General features: G+C 47.6%; 3 protein-coding genes across 3 annotated transcripts; 2 read left to right on the top strand and 1 right to left on the bottom strand.

Moving 5' to 3' along the window:
- Positions 1–3,187: 3,187 nt before the first annotated feature.
- On the top strand, positions 3,188–3,280 carry CTRU02_215215 (uncharacterized protein; the record flags this gene model as incomplete). The annotated part of the gene is made up of 1 exon (XM_036730494.1): positions 3,188–3,280. The coding sequence occupies one exon, from the start codon at positions 3,188–3,190 to the stop codon at positions 3,278–3,280; it is 93 nt and encodes a 30-aa protein (XP_036577737.1).
- Positions 3,281–7,965: 4,685 nt separating this feature from the next.
- CTRU02_215214 (uncharacterized protein) lies at positions 7,966–9,421 on the top strand (the record flags this gene model as incomplete). The annotated part of the gene is made up of 4 exons (XM_036730493.2): positions 7,966–8,292; positions 8,379–8,641; positions 8,770–9,166; positions 9,272–9,421. The coding sequence occupies 4 exons, from the start codon at positions 7,966–7,968 to the stop codon at positions 9,419–9,421; spliced, it is 1,137 nt and encodes a 378-aa protein (XP_036577736.2).
- A 3,773-nt stretch (positions 9,422–13,194) lies between these two features.
- Positions 13,195–14,571, bottom strand: CTRU02_215213 (ergosterol biosynthesis ERG4/ERG24 family protein; the record flags this gene model as incomplete). Its single annotated transcript, XM_070206407.1, has 3 exons — positions 13,195–13,603; positions 13,661–13,767; positions 13,825–14,571. The coding sequence occupies 3 exons, from the start codon at positions 14,569–14,571 to the stop codon at positions 13,195–13,197; spliced, it is 1,263 nt and encodes a 420-aa protein (XP_070059898.1).
- Between the last annotated feature and the right edge of the window lie 2,255 nt (positions 14,572–16,826).

Below are 16,826 nucleotides of genomic sequence, written 5' to 3'. Positions count from 1 at the left end.
CTTATGTGTCGCTCACTCTTTTTTGTCTTGATCCTCTGCTTGTTGACATGCTCGCTTACCCCAAGCTATAAGTCAGCTCAAAATCCAATCATGATTCATTTTCTGCTTGTTTAATACCGTCGTGTGAGTGGTTTGCGAAATTCTGCTGACACAGCGCCAGTCGACCTAGCAAATTGCGGTAACACAACATGCGGATTTGGTAACATTCTGTGATTTCTCATAGTTACCCACCGGGTATGAACAGAGCGGCTGCAGAAAAGTAGAACTGGTAGGCATTGTTGAAAAGTCTTAGAGATTGTCGATGGTCAACTCGCATGCTGCATGTAATTAGTTTTGAAGAGGACATACTCAATGAGCAGATGTATTTCGTGATTGTTAAATTTGCATATGGCATGCAGCGCCGCACAACATACTACTTCGCCATAAAACTGAAGGACCAACTGATTCAAGCTCTTGGCGTTTTAATTGTCCCACACAAATGCTTATAAGGTCTGCTGCGCTTTGCGCCAAGATGTCCTTACAGTTATGATGTTCTCCCAAGACCAGCACCGACGTTGCCGTCTCCGTCTTCATGCAAACGGCCAAGGCGTTGTTTCGACTCAAGCTGAAAATTTGTTCAGCTGGTACAGGGCACCGGGATGACAAGATGTGTAAGAACGTCGATTCAGCCTCACCTTGACTCATAAAGCATGCAGAAGGCAACGTACAGGACTCGAACCTGGTCTGGGGTAAAGGTTTTGACGGCGATATGTCGACAGAATAATTTAGCTCTAGGCGAATATCGGATGACAAAGTCCCGCTTGTTAAGAACATCGAAAAAAGGACTTTTGTAGCCACACAGCTATCGGCAAGCCAGAGCGACGAGGCAAACCATTCCTCAAGGCTCCAAGTTCCAATCAGCGCCCATAAGAAAGGGCTATCTAAGGCACCTTCATGTACCATACCTTTTACCTTACTAAGACAGGCACGACTTCTCTCGCGGCTTAAGGAGGGGTAGGGAAGCGGGCTACGGGGTGGAGAGGCACCGGAGTTGTATGTACAAGGGCACCAAGACCCTTGGGTCGTAAGTGGGAGGTCAGAGAAGATTTTCACTTCAGTTTACACCCAATTATTGCTGGCCTCTTGAATCTGTATCAACTATAGGTAGTCTATGACAGAGGTCAACAAAGTAACTTTTTGCCGAGTCTGCCATCTCGAGGACACAGCCGCTGCGAATGCTTGACCCAGTCAGCAGGCCGGGACTCTTATGATGATATTAATCACTTTTCGCCATATCATCGCAAACGCATTACACAAACCGACGGCGAATCAGTACCTGACCTTCACAGCAAGACGCAAGACGCTCAATTTAACTTCTGTCATCGGCAACGTTTTTGAAAGAAGTGGGGCCGTCTTGCCATCGACCAATTATGCCATGTCTTGACACTTGTGAGACCTCGCCCTCGATGACTTCAACTGCCTTATCCAGGACCGTTCCACTGAAAGCTATTGGTCAACTCACTTCTCGGTCCAAGTAATCTAAACAACCTAAAAATCGCATGATTTAGGGGCGCAAAAATAATGCGGACGCGAAACATACAACACCAGGTATTCGCTGGTCGTCACCGACCCAACTACTAATCCGGCCCTCATTGGCTTATCTATGGGAGAGCGGACGGGATCCCGAGTTTTCCAATGGGTATGGTCGTATGTGACAGACTGATGCAAATTTAAGGTCTATATTGGCTAGTGGTAAATGTTGCTGAGACCGAGACGAAAGATCACCTACAGCGCCGATCGGATTCTGATACTGCTTTTGGACCTGGGATTTGAGGGAGAGAGATTGATGATGACATGGACAAGAAAGAAATGCGATTGTCGAACTGGATGTTTGTGAAAGCGTGTGGAAAGGCATAATCCCTTTGGAGCCACGATGTCCCAGCAAACCTGGAACCAAGGAGATGTAGATAGGTGCCTTAGGTAAACCGCAGGTTGGTCCCATAAGTCATCTTAGTGTCCACAGGCACTCTGCTGCCCTGGGAGTTGATATTGAGGCAGGCAAGGCGCGGTGCTGGTTGTGACTGCCTTGGGTACTTGGATACTTCTCCACGCTTTCCTCAAATGGCCGGGAAGCACCAGGTCAATCTCAGTGTCTAAGGTCACCGCTGCCACTTACACACCCCCACGCACACATATTGTCTTGAGCAAACTGGCCCTGAGGCGTTCCAAAAAGAACGAAGAACTCGAAAGGATAGAGATACTATCAAAGCAATTATTCCTCGTGCTTATCCTTCCCAAAGGCAAACCATAGGTAACAGGCACAGCAGCCCACAAGAGCCATAACAGACCGTAACAGATCACAACAGCTCTTGAGAAATTGAGAAATGGAACACACTGATTCTGGGACTTTGATTAGGCGAAACTCCACTTATGTCCATGTGTTTCTCGTCCATTTGTCTAGATGGAAGTCATTTATGGTGCAGTCATTAAAAGTCCCGCTTATGGATTTTCAGAGTACACACGATACAGAAAAAATATGTAACTAGAAAATAAGGTTTCACTAATGGGGACGTGGACGTAGTCTTTCTTGTGGGCCTGCCGTACCTTCCCCACTTTCCACTTCCCACCTTAATTCGACGTCCCAAGGTCGCTTTTCAGACGCAACTTGCGTTGCTTCATCTACAAACTAACGACTGCAACACCTCAAATTATTTCAATTAACATCAATCACCGTCACCGTTAATCTCTCATCTCGTCTGGTCACAGTGTGTTGGTCCCCAAATCAAACGCTTCCACACCCACATCTGTCCGCCTGTTGCCTCCAATCAACCCCAACCAATTCCCCCGTCTTCCACTCCTCAATTTTCAAGCCAACCCGACAAGCATCGAATCAGGCTGCCAGACATGGCGCGATTGTCCGGCAGGAAGGCATGGTGGAAACCGAGCTTCGAAGCTATGCAAGCACTGGGGGCTCGAACCTTGAGCCCTCGCCAACGGAAACCCGCCGTTGCCGCCACCGCCAGCAAGCCTGCGCCCGTGTCTGCGCCAGTAGCTTCCGACCACCCAATCGAAGGAGTCGCCGAGCCTGCTGATGACCTAGGTGCCAACTAGGAAAAGGCATCCTCATCATCCCAGCAGCAACTCACACCCGCCGATAACACAGCCGTGGTCGAAGAAGCCAAATGGGAGCTATTAGGAATTCTCAACCATGACGTTGACCCCAACGATGAAACTCAAATCATTCTGCAGTGCTTGTGGAACGTTGCCGAAAACACCACAACCTGGGAACCCGAAAGCTTGATTCAAGAAGATGCTCCCATCCTCTGGAAGGAATACGTCGAGTCGAAGGACCACCGTGCCGTCTTAAGCCCCAGCGCTCGCGAGCTCTGGCACGTGCTCAAAATCAACTCCCATACCTTTACGAGCAAGAAGAAGAAGAGCAGCGCTTCAATGACAGTCACCTGGATTGGTTCACCCGAGGTCTCGGTTGTGTCGGAGTCTTTCATCAAGCGGAACAACCCCGGTCTCCTCAAGGAGTACTGGATAAGTATCGGTGGACGGAAGTGAATGGTCTACATGTGTAAGTTTGTTGTTTGGCTCTGAGTGGAGCGTGGACTGTTACCACTGAATCGCGGTGCTTTAGTAGCCCTGCGATGACAGGAGGAAAGCAAGAAGGCAGGGCGACTGCAAGGATATAAAATGTGCCTAATGGTGGGATGAATGTGACTCTGGCTTTTTCGTAGGTAGTATGCAAGGGTCCAGCAACGGGACGAACCTCTGGGGAACAAACGAATCACAATGTCAGTAATATTGAATGGTTGAGGGTATTCATCTTCACTGCGCCAAGCGGCAATACGCTGCGGTGATCCATATGCTTGCATAGTCTTTGAATGCCTCTGTCTGTTTACCAGACTGTCCAAGGCCAGCTCCTGCTGCCCACACCATGAAGAAACTGCACTCAAAGATCAACGTCAAAGTTCAGCACAATGATTAAGTAACTACTTACCCATAAGTAGGACTGTATTGCCGTCCACTCTCATCGATTAAGGCCCATGAAGACATCAGCTGTCAGACTCACAGGACCATATCCACCCCGAAGATCGCAGTGTGTCTTTTGGGCAGGCCCAAATGACATCGATGTTGTTGCAGGTGCTCCTGCTACTGTGGGCCTTTTGTTGTAGACGTTCTTGTTATTGTGGGTCACTCTTGCTGCAGACGTTTAGTTGCAGAAGTTCTTAGGGTTGCAGGCGTTTCTTGTTACTGTGGGGCGCTTTTTCTGCAAGACGTTATTGTTATTGTGAGGTATTCTTGTTCTTGTTGCGGTAGGCATTTTGTTGTAGCCGTTCTTGCTACAGACGTTCCTGTTATTGTGGGGCTTTTGTTACAGGCGTTTTTGTTGGTACTTGCTGCAGGTGTTCTTGTTGTTGCTGCCAGACATTGTGATCAGCACAGCTCGTTATCTACACACCCATTCTGCAGATTACCTGCTTAACTGATGCTTCGACCATTATCGTTATAATTAGCCGATAGTATGGGGAGTAAAGCTGACTATGCTGCATTTAGCTATGTTTAAAGAAGTCGCAGAGGCTCGGATCTCATTTGATTGATGATATCTTTTGTGAGAAAGCTCAGTCTGGGGCGGTCTTGCTCAGCTTTTTATCGTAGCGGGCGGGCCTGACAAACTGTTGAGGTCACCAAGAACTTGACAAGATGGCGAATAGAAGGAGCCAGCTTATCGGAATTATGTATCCTGAATTTTATGACGTCAACAGCCATTCCCGTTCAGGATCACAAAAACAGTCTTAAACCTTGTTAAACCACTGCGACCATCAGCAAGAGCGCCTGATTAGATGCGACATTTCTTCCCATAAGCATATTGTAATATCTGGACATCATCCATTGGACGCTGTACATGGTCTGATTGGCTTTTTCCAATTTGGACACGACTTTCTTAAACTCGGCTCAGTACTTTCCCCAGCGTTTCAATCAAGTCAAACAGTCAAAGTCCGGCCTGCTTGCATGACTCTAGCGGAATCAATGGTGTTAGTGATAGGTACGCTGCGTAGGTGGGCCATAGGTGGAGACCATGGCGACCACAGCGCCCCACTTCACATCCGCCCCACTTCCACTTCCGAACTACAAACATCAAGAACATCAAAAACATCAACACAGAAAGAACACATCAACATGGAAAGAACATTCCCTCGATTCTTACCATATGCCCCTTTTTTTTAATAGATATTCAACAAGAGCCTAGTGGTGTAACTGGTAACTGTTCACCGTAGTTGTATTTACAAGCAACGGGGTTGTGGGTTCGAATCCCACCTAGGCTGCTATTTTCGAAGTGAGTAGCGGAACCGCAGCGTTCGGAAATAGCTTTTTTTCTTTTTTGAAAATGTTTAATTTATTATTTTGCAGGTCTGCAGGTTTTATTCAATTTTTTCTAAACCGCATCCAACAGTCTTCAAACATCCAGAATAAGAGATACACGGCACATATGTTAACACAGGTGCTGGGCCTGTGGTTGCTCACGATCAACAACACATCTAGATGCCAGTTGCTTCAGAGTTGAATGGCCTTCCAAAAGTATCATTTATGATCCTGACCGCTATCACGACTGTTAGAACTGCTCACAACTATCGCATCCGGCAGGTAGCTGGTTCGTCACAACGGACCTGTCTGGGCCTCTGAGTTGAGGATAACCTGTGACTGTCTCTGTGGCATGCAAGGTTGATGGGTCATTAAGTTGAAAGCCAGCGCAGTGGTAGAAATATGAAGGTCCTTCTAGGTCTATTGGCGGCCATGGAGCAGTGGTCAGCAGGTAAAGGAGTGGCCATGGAGGAATTCTGAAGTGAGACCGTAGCTGTTCGATGAATTGAGCATTACAATCAGAATCCTCCCTAATAGCGCAACTGTGGAGCAGGAAGGCGAGTCTCAACTCTCAAGCTTACGAGCCAATCTGCCGAAGAGTGACATTGCGATTGATTGGGGTGAAAGAGCGATGGGGATTCGTGAACTGAAAATGACGAACAAAAGGAACGCCTGGAGTATCTCCAACTCTCAGGGTAACTTCGGAAGGAGTAGACTCTGCGCCACGGGCAAAAAATTCGAGAGCGCGGCCAGAAACAACTGGCTCAACAGGAGCCATACCAACGGGACCAACAAGAGCCACCCCAATGAATTTTCAAACTCCGCCCGTACCACTAGTCTCAACAGCCGATTTCGTCATATTCAACTGCCTACAACAGTTGGGGGGTGTGGGTGTTACAATGGGTTACTATTGAGAACAGCGATCAAGTGATAGGTAACGTGACCATAGCATGAGATTATGATTTATACGCTCTGCGGTGGGAACCAGTAGCTGACAGAATTAAGATAGTTTTCATTCTTGAAAGAAGAATAGCTAGAGTGACTCTGTAGCATAGAAACATGGATAGTCTACTGACAACCAGGTCGGTAGCCTCTACACTGGTGGAACTAGTAGCCAAAGGTCTAGAGGCTTACATAAAAGCACAACGAAAACGACATCATCATGCGAGTGGCAAAGACAAATACGAAGCTTCTTAATGCAGCTGTTAACCGCTGTCGCAGGTATCTTACCTTAGTCATAGCTAAATTGCATCTAGATGGTCTTAATATCTAATACTAGTTAAAACATGGACCGAAATTAAGCCACAGTAGGACTTAAGTATAATATCCAGATGTTTTCCGCAAAAGAAAAAGGAGAAACAAGAAAGAGCAGTATAGAAAATGTGATATTGGCTTGGATTAGGAGAATACTTTTACTAGAAAAAGTCAAAGGTGAGCCAAGTATTACAAGTTCCTGGAAGAGCAATATGATAGGCCGATAAGAGGACGACCGACCATTGGGGAAGCAAGCTGACTAAACATTTTATGTGAATTATGCGGCGATACTGAGATCGGCTGACCATGGTCAGCTGGTTAGTAACGGTAATAAAGGCGACCATTGGGGTTGGATAACCTGACCTACCATGAGAGTCAATCTGACCAACATTGGGAGTCAACCTGACCATAGTCGGGTTTTATATGATGGCCCCACTTTGGCAAAACCATTAGACTACCTCTAATCCAACTGACTAACTGATCTGGTTGGAACGAAGATTTACAGACGGTGCGCGTTTGTAAAGTCGCATTGAAAAATTGTCATTATATCTCCTTTGTTAGATTGATAAGATAGAGGTAGACGTACTAGTAAATTATGGGATTACTTGACCAAGGTCACCTCAACATTGGGGGTCAGGTAGAACCTGTGTTAGGCGAACTCCAGGGAAGTTACAGTAAGGTAACCATTGGAGAGTTGGTCAGGTAGACCCACCACAATCTTTTCTAGCCAATCCACATCAACTATTAGAGTGGGTTGCTGGTCAGGTTATTTTCACCCAATGGTCGCCTTGACCGAAGTCCGGCCCCCGGCGGAATGCTAGCCCGATGCCCCGCGGTTTTACCGTCGAGGTCCGTGCTGCGTCACCCCGCGCAACGCACTTTGGAGCTACCAGTTACCAGCCTTCCACCCCTGCCACTACCTACCCTGAGTATCTTGAGGTAATGGCATGTCATAAGGTAGTTCACTATACTTTGTGATGCAAATATGCTGCACATCCATCCCGTTCGTCTTAATTTGCGTGTTCCTTGAACAAGGCAATCGCACATTCTTTTGCTCGTGAGCAATACATGCACTGGTACACACAAACAACAACACTTCAAAATAAACTATCGACGCGACAGCTCCCAACCCCAATGCCGATGGCCACGAGCGGATGCGCCGAATCGAGAGAGAGGATCTACGCATGGCTCGATCTCGTCCGAAACGAAAGCTCCGATTTCCATGCCGTCTCCCCTCCGCAGGCTACTACCAGACCCGATCCTAAATCCTCCGAATCTGTCTTCAGTCCCATCCTCTGCAACGGCAAAGAGCTGCAGAGCCGCAAACGCCGTCTGCCTCTGACCCCAGAGTCTTCTGAGAAGATGGGATCGCCTACTAAGAGACCCCGGGATGACTTTTCCCACTCCGCCTCATCGGATAGCATCACGCATGATTACGACGAGACCCCGCGTCCTGTGAAATCCCACCGTCCCAGCCTCTCCGGCCGAACCCCGTCTCAGCGAAGCGCTGCCAGCTCATCCCGCATCTCCCCCAAGAAGCAACTGTCTGAAAGACAGAACAAGCCTGCCCCCATTACCGTCCTTCAATACGCCCCGGATGAAGCCCGAGTTCCCGCCTCCCTGCGAGAGATTTGGAGAGAGATGGCAAGGTTCAGCAAGGGCACCAAGGTCATCGCTAAGCGTCTGGAGGTATGTACAACCGAACCGCTGCTGCTGCATGTTGTCCCTCTTGCCCCTAGCCATTACCATACTTATTGTGATGTCGTCTGAAATAGGCCGATATAAACACCCAACGAGCGACTTACCCGCAACTCGACACCATTGAATCGTGGTACTACGATGATGACGCGAAGCGAGACGAACTAGGTCCCTCACCATCGGTCGCTCAGGTTCTTTCCGTTCTGGATGCTGCCAAAGTGTGCTCAAACGAGGGCTACTGCGAGGCTTCCTGGAACATGGTCGTACACCTCCGCGTCATGCAACTTGCTGTGCCGTTATACGCTGCAGGGTCTGAGGGGAAGGTGTCTTTTATGCCATGGTAAGTGGAATCTTGATGAGAAAAGGGGAAAGAGAGGGGACAGGTTCTCTTCCGTGGCTTGAGGACAAACTCGGCCCCTATTGTTTGTGACAAAATAGATCACAGAGAAGCTAACATTCAGTCCTTAGTCCGACAGCTAAGATCATCGACAAGTATACAGACACCCGCGGTCCCTCCCGCAGGGTAGACTTCTGCATGCTCCTCGAACCCGAGGCCCATGCTGCTGAGGCCATCCGAGCGATCCAGTACCAAGACGATCTGCTTAGCATGTCAATAAACCACACCAACTACGCACCCCTGCGCCGGCGGCCGATCGGGCTAAGCATTGAGACCAAAGGCCACGACGAGGGGCTTGGTGACGCCAAAACTCAGCTTCTGATCTGGTTCGCAGCCCAGTGGCAATCGCTCGAGCGGCTTGCCCATCGTCTGGAGCCCTTGCAACCTCTCCCGGATTTCCTGCCAGGCGTGATCATCGAAGGGCACCAGTGGTACTTTGTGGCGAGCACCAAAGATAAATCCGAAACGGTATGTAGTAAGCACTGCCAATGCCGGCTCTCTTAGACGACAACGGCGATCCCTCCCTCCCCGCCTACCCTGGAGAAGAACGCACATATGCTAACTCTAGGAAAGATTCTTTGGATGAAACAGCTCATCGGCTCGACTGAAGAGGCCATCGGCGTTTACTCAATCGTCTGCGCCCTGCAGTACTTGTCTCGATGGATCCGTACAGTATACTGGCCCGTCTTCCAGCGATACCTTCTTCCTCCACAACCTGCATGAATACAGCCAGGCAACACTCTTCACGAACCTGACGAGACGGGCGATTGACTCGGCTAAATGCCGTCATATCTGAGTAACCCAAACACAATACCCGCACGTTGTTACATCTTGAGAACTCGCCTGTAGTATCGCAGTCACCCACGCAGGATTAGCTCGAGATGTGATCTATCTCGTTGCTCAGGCAGCATCCCAAACACATGTGTCGTGGACGCGGGGGATCAATGAAATTCTGTCTACACCGAGCTTTGCCCTCGGAACAAGGGCGAATAGAGGCCCGCACTGCAAAGACTTGCCGAACCGAGTGGGAGAGGACGCAGAAAAGTGAGCATGTTAGACACGTGGCGGAGTCATGCGGCCTTGAGAATGTTCGATGCCTCTGCCAATCTTGTTGCCTTGGCTCTCATGCTTTGGGCAGCACGTTGACCAACAATTCCTCGGCCAAGGGTTTCATACCTTAGTAGGGATCAATGGATATGGACCTACGAAATGTAAGAGCGTGGCTAGGACCGAATATGTCTGTGGCAGCTTCTCCGCATGCCCGAACACAATTCGTTATCCTGCGTCAAGTTCACTCATGGCAAGCATAGTATAGCATAAGACATACCATGGCACGCAAGCAGCCCTTCTATGTCCGAAATGTTAGATGCAGAAACGGCGTAATGTCATACACATAGTAATGATGAGAGACGAAGATTGACACGCATGTGTTTACCTTCGATGATTCAGTTGGCAAGGCATGAGGCATGCCTACAATGCATAAAGTTCACAGATGTTAGGGTGTCTGTTCACAGTGAAAAGATCGATGAGGGCTAATGATGACTGTATTGGTCTCCGTGATCTGGCCTCCTAACTAATACCCCGTTGTTCAGGGGGTCTCGTCTTATGCTGACTTCGTCCCACTTGTTAGGCCAGGCTGCATGTCACTTGCTTCACTCCAATCGCCAATCCCCTGACAAACCAAATTGTGGAGCCTTCTCCGCCCCTAACATAAAGTCGTTGACCTTCCGTTGTAAGGAACACCGCCCGTGATAGGACTCGAATTTTGCTGCATTATGCTCACTCCAAGTGAACTATTTACTGCTTGAAGTATGGAAATGTTTGATAAAGTCGCCCTGCCTCGGGATCTTCCTTTGTGTTCAAGACTCGCTGAGCAGGCTGCACTACCACCATTTTCATCAGAATTTTGCTCTGAAATGATAATAGGCACGTAACTTTAAGGCCCTCGATGCCATCACTTGACCATTAAATAATCTACCTTGAAATGTTGTTCTAGACGATTTACTATTATGAGCCCTGTTGAGCGCTTAGCAAAAGTTGTGGTCACCCAACGCATCGGAAGGAGGACGTAAATTCAGTTGACCTGTTACAGAGGTCTTCCCTTAGCGAAAATGGCGTCTCAATGCAGTCAATGAAATAACCGTAAGTTCCGAAACTGGAATAAAGCATACACAATTCTTCAGTAGGAGCTAATTATCCCGGCAGAATTCGAAATAAGTTGTGTTTCCTAGTTATATAACAAAAGAAAGAACGATTTCTCTCAGGTTTCCTTTCAATAACAATGAGACCAAATAAATGTACAATTAACCATTGAAAATAAACATCTTTCGCACACATCAACAATAGACCATTCCATCCCACTCGGGTTACTGATAAGCCTTCCTCCCGGCCACGTAAGGACGGCAGATGATACGTCAGAAGCTATTGCAGCATTTAGCCAATCATATCATTCTGACTAATACAAAGATCATAATTCTTAATGAGTATGACGTGGTTTCGTGTGTGCCCCGAGGCTTACAAACTATTTATAATGGGCCCAGTACAGTACATCCTTGGGTTGGATTTACCCCACTGACCATCTCTTGTTGTATTTTAATCGTCTTGTAAGCCCAACTGACTGTGCTTATTCTAACGATTTTTCTGCCTTCCACAATTGGGCGTGTCATATCCTAATGGTCCAAGAGACTAATTCCACAATATAGTCTGAGCATTCAAAGGTGATATAGATAACCTCTCTTTAATTATGCTACAATCGTTATAATCAACAAATTTCTCTTAATTTATCGCGCTAATATGGCTCCTATAGTTCTACATCCCGCGGCCTTCGTGGTATCGCTGAGCCCCCATGCCAACATTCGCGAACAAATTTTTCTTTAAAGGGATTTATAACTACATTCTGGCTCTCGTGTAGTATTGGAACGCTGCTGCGGAATCTTGTTGTCTGGCCAGCAGTCCTGTCTGCGGTTCACTCTCCTGTACGAGTTGTGCCAGCGGCAACGACTTGTACTCTTTAACCAGGGAGGCTGCAGAAACATCGGGTATTTACCGTCAACCAAGTGGAGGATCTTGCTGCTTAAGGCTCGGCAGCAGCAATAACTGCGCTTACTAGCAGTATATTGGAGGACCAGTAAAAAGAAAGAAAGACGTCACTATGACAGGAGCTGTCACCGCCAGTGATACCGAGTCGGTGTCTAAGCAGTGCGAGATGGTTGTGGAACCTAACAAAATGGTCTATTTTGACGGGGAAGGAGTTCGAAAGGAGATTCATATGCCCAAAGGTACCGCCAGGAAGGCGGCTGAGCTTCTGGAAGCGCAGAACTGGGAAGAACTAGCCAAGTTTTCTCCTTGGAGTAAGCATTCCAAGGTGTTAGTTTATCCACAGACTCTTGAACTGACAATTTGGCTTCACAGACAACCAGACTTACACCCCAGAGGACGATGTGCGTAGAAAGTAAAGTTCAAGGTGTAGCCAGCTACTAAGAAGCTTATTCTCGCCTCAGGATTGGGTTCATGGGCAACTTGACGAGCTTGTAACTCAAGTAGTCAGCATTCGTTCCTCCTAAAGCGAATGAGTACTTCTGAGCTATTCATACTTACATATATAGGCTTTGCTCGTGTATTGTTCGTCTCAATCGTATGGGTATAGATGGATTAGGTATTTTTGATGAATACTTAACTGATGCTCCTTTAGAAATGTTTTTGCAGTGTCTCTGAAACACATTTACAGTTCTTACCACTTTAGTACTGTCGCAAATGGATGTATCTGCTCGGACTGTAAAATTGTAGCTGTGTATGCTGTATAGCTCTCGTGTGGTTCCCTGAATGGGGGTTGTTTTCTTACTATGGATATACAATGTTTCTCAAAGGAAGGACATGAATTGCTTTGCATGCTATTGCCACGGCTCTACTTAGACCGCCTCGTTTCACTTGTGGTTGAATACACTATGAATTTCAGTGATCGGCTCAGCGAACATGTACTGATGCGACTTTGTGTATGTATCGGTCAGGACAGTGATGATAACAACTTGATTGGCAATCGGTACATATGGGGGAATCATAGCCGATACAATAACTATACTCTGAATGTGCCACCATACCGGCGACAATTGTCTACGAGAACTAGGTAAAAATAACGAAGAAATTATGATTACATCTGGTTCACTGAACGCTTGCCCCCCAAGTTTCTCGATTTCATTCAAAGCTTGTAATGCAAATGGTTCGCGCAGCCGAGTCTCTACGTCAAATGACATACTATCCAAAGGTTAGCTCTATGCGTTTCTCTCATCATTTATCAAGATAAATTTACCGGAATAAACAAATAAGGAACACGGCGCTCGTATTCCTTCCATCCTTCTCCGTATATCTGGCGGCATCGCTTAATGTCTCTCCAAGCACGATGTGCAACCATGCATGAAAAATACAGCATAAAACCACGGAAAAGGACTCCTACACCAGAATCAGTTAATTGTTAAAGTACTTATGTAGTTCTGAAAGACTTACTGGAATCCTGTAATCATTCCCCATGAGACGGCGAACCATACGTCTGCAGTATAATGGATTTTGCGTGCAAGTCCATACCAACCATCCACCAGGATGTTGCCGGCAGGGGTGGAGATGACCTTGGGGTTATGAATGGTTTGCCACGGCACCTGAGGGAAAGTTTTGCGCCAGACAACCTTTCCTCTTTGCATGGCGCTGAAGCGGTTCTTCTGACTATTGCAACTATCCCAGACCCAATACCAGAATAGATAAGCAATAGTGAATATGACCAAAGCTACTCGATTCCAGCGGTACTCGGAGGGATCATGGTTTGCTAGATAAAGAGTGCAGTGGCAGTAGGAGAGTGGCACTCCAGCCAAGTTCCAGAAAATGAGCATCACACCCCATTTCTCGTAGTATATATCCCTTGAAAATCTTAGCGTATGCCCAAAATCTAAATCACATTTCAAAGCTGTATCTTACCATGTTGTTACAATAAGTTCTTCGCCCTTGCTACATGAATGCGCGTACAGGTAATGAGCCATGACGATGAACATGACCTCGGCGGAGACGTACCCATACTCCTCCCACTGCCGTGCTGCAGCACCCAAACTTATGGTAAGAAGGATAAACCAGGGCATACGTACCATTAGGAACATTTTCAAGTCCAAGATCCCGAATAGACGCGGGTTTAACTCGGCCCCCATCCAGAAATCGTAGAGAAAAACCCCCGTCATTCGGTGTTGCTTACCCCGCCATATAGCTGAGACGTAGGCGATAGCGCTTACAATGAAAGCACTTAGAATAGCAACAGATAGGAGAGGTCCGAATTCGTCAATAACCGTGTAGATGGGCCAGATGCCTGTAACGTGCAGCAAGGCGAAAACCGTAAGAGTAAAATATAAACTCGCGTACGCATTACAGTAGTAAGGAAGCTGTTTGCCATTCTCGTGCGGTAATGGCTTGCCGTAGGCCCAGACACCTGGGAGAAGGCAATAGCAGGCACCTTCAAAGACAAGGTACGTCCAATACCATAACCAGGCTTTGGCATGCGGGAAACCGCTCTCGTAAATTATGTTCAGCAGCTCAAAAGCGAACTCAAACCAGGTCTGTCCAGGACTTCTGACAGGTACACTACCGTTGTAATGAATCGCACCTATCCACATGTACCACATGAGTATGGGGAAGCAGACCATCATGATGGTGGTGCCAACGGGTCCCCCAAACTCGAACTCTCCGGAATGGTCTATCTTCGGGTCTGTTCCGGGCTTCCAGCCGTCAACCAGTGGAGCATTGACCTCGTCTTTCGTTTTGGGGACACCATTGGCGTGCTGTTTGGGATGAACTGTTGTGTGCTTGCTTGTCCGGACTCTTCCTGGATTAAAACCTTCCATCTTTGCTTTTTTCGAAGCCGCACATGCAACAAGTTGCAAGTCAGGCAATCGCGTTTATTCTGGGGCGTGTATTTCTGGTTGAAAGAAGAATTCGTTTGGGCGTGCACGGAGTTTTTCGAAAGACAAGGTGCTTCTTCCTAGGACTGCTGTTAGCATCATGCCAGAATTAACATGTTTTGTCAACAATTATACTGACTGATAGTCAAAATATGTTTGCGCTTGATGTTAGCATTTCTTGAGGTATGCCTATGACTATAGTCTAGTGCCGCACCATTTATACTTGATCCAAAAACTGATCAATAGCTCAAGATTGACTAAACGAGACTGCGCTGAGACCAAAAGACAGAAAAACAAGTGAATGGGAAGAGGGCTTACGGCTCACGGCCTCGACGATGGCAACCCCCCATGTCCTGGTTCCTTTTGATACGAATACGTGCCTGAAGCAAGCCAGGGAGAAAGGCGAGGCATTCTCGTTAGTGTACGATAATTACATACGGTCGCAAGTAAGCCGTTCTTCCGATTGGTTGCTCGGGTTTGACAGTTCTTCTACCACCTCGTTCCGCTCTGCCCCAGGCCGCGTATCGATGCAAGATTCGTGTAGAAGCGCTCGGGAACTGTGGATCTCCTATGCAGATCCACAATGCTAGTGCAGATATTAGACGAGACCTGCAGGTCATCAGTCCGGCCAATGATTAATCATTAACCTATGGGCTCCGTCATCTCCGTAAGCCAACTAGTTTGGTTTATGGTCAAAGGCCTGGATGATCTCTTTGTCAATGGACTACACGAGTCCCTTGGAATGGCACTTGATTCAAATGTACCAGATCCACATCCAAGACAGCTTAGGCGAGGGGTGGTTGCTGTTGAGAAATACCGTAAATGTCAGCTAATAATTAGCTTTCGGGGTTTCGGCACTTCGGGGGCGCGAGAAAGAGATCAGTAATCTAATACCCATACGACTTTGCCTCGCGCCCCGAGAATTTCTTGATGACCGCTTTTTCTTTCAACTTTTCGGGCTTCAGTGATACCCCGTACTCGCGCGTTTCTTTCCATAATGTCGGACACCTCTGCCCGACCCTCGGACCTGGAGCCGCCAGCTTCTTCAAAGAAAGCCGTATGAAGGATTCTTTCCCCACTGCATATGTCGCACCCTTGATTCTACCTCTTGAATGATGTTTTACAGCTGACTGTCTGTTTGTGAAGTGCGATGCTTGCCGAATTCGAAAAGTTCGTGCGACGAATTTGAGTTGCCGCTTGAATCTGTAGCTGATTTGTCCTATCAGGTACGCTGCGATCGAGGTTCACCATGCTCGCATTGTCAACGCACCAAAATATAGTGCAAGGTATCGCCGCGTGCTGAAAGACCAAAGCGACGAAGAGAATTGTATTCTACACAGTAGTATGTTTTCGCTTTGCCTTATTCTAATGTGGCGTTCTAACAAAGCCTCCTTTCGGTCCATCAGTCAAGGCAAAATAGACCAACTTGATCAACGGCTCGGACAAGTAGACCGTTTAGTAGAAGCGCTTCTTGGAAAGGAGCAGACCGATCGAATGACGGGAGATGTCGAGTCGCCCAAGGCAAGCTTGCCCAGTCACTTCACCAGCTCACCTAATCAGGCCGAGCCGCCCGCGAATGTTAATGTGCCAGAGGGTTTGACGGCTCTGCCTTTACGGAGCGAGTGTCATAAAAGTCGACAGGCAGGTCGTGACCCGAAAGCCAAATCGTCGAAGCAGGAAGAAGGACATGCCCCTGAAGAGGGCCCGTCATCTCTTTCTGCGCACTCCTCTTTTGCAATAGACTTTCTTCACCATTTTGCGAGTTCAGATGGTGATAGCGGACTTGGTATTGAGACACAAGGACTTCTAGAGTCTCTTCGGCAAATCGTCAACGCCCTGAAGGATCAACCACTATCGCCGGCGCTCCTCTTTCCTATGGCTAAGTCTGGAGTATCAGAAGGCCATGAGCCAGGACATATGCCCCCAATCCAAGCTGCGGTGGAAATAATACAAAAAGCGCAAGGTTCGTTCTGCTTCGGATGGAATGTCAACCATCGTCTTGCTGTGCAGCCAACGATCATGCTTTTTTGAGGAAGCTCCTGCTATGGAAATTTTCGTGACAATATTTTGGTTTGGGATCATCGCAATATATACCCTACTATGTGAACTGGTATGCACAGCCATTCCGCCACAACTTTGAACACAAAACCACGAGACCTCTGACAAATACATTCTTTTAGGACAATACTGTTCTCGCC

This window comes from Colletotrichum truncatum (genome assembly GCF_014235925.2).
Source record: "Colletotrichum truncatum strain CMES1059 chromosome Unknown Contig_0014, whole genome shotgun sequence".
NCBI classification, from domain to species: Eukaryota; Fungi; Ascomycota; class Sordariomycetes; order Glomerellales; family Glomerellaceae; genus Colletotrichum; species Colletotrichum truncatum.
Note: the sequence above shows the minus strand (reverse complement) of the source record. Positions and strands in the feature narration are given on the sequence as shown.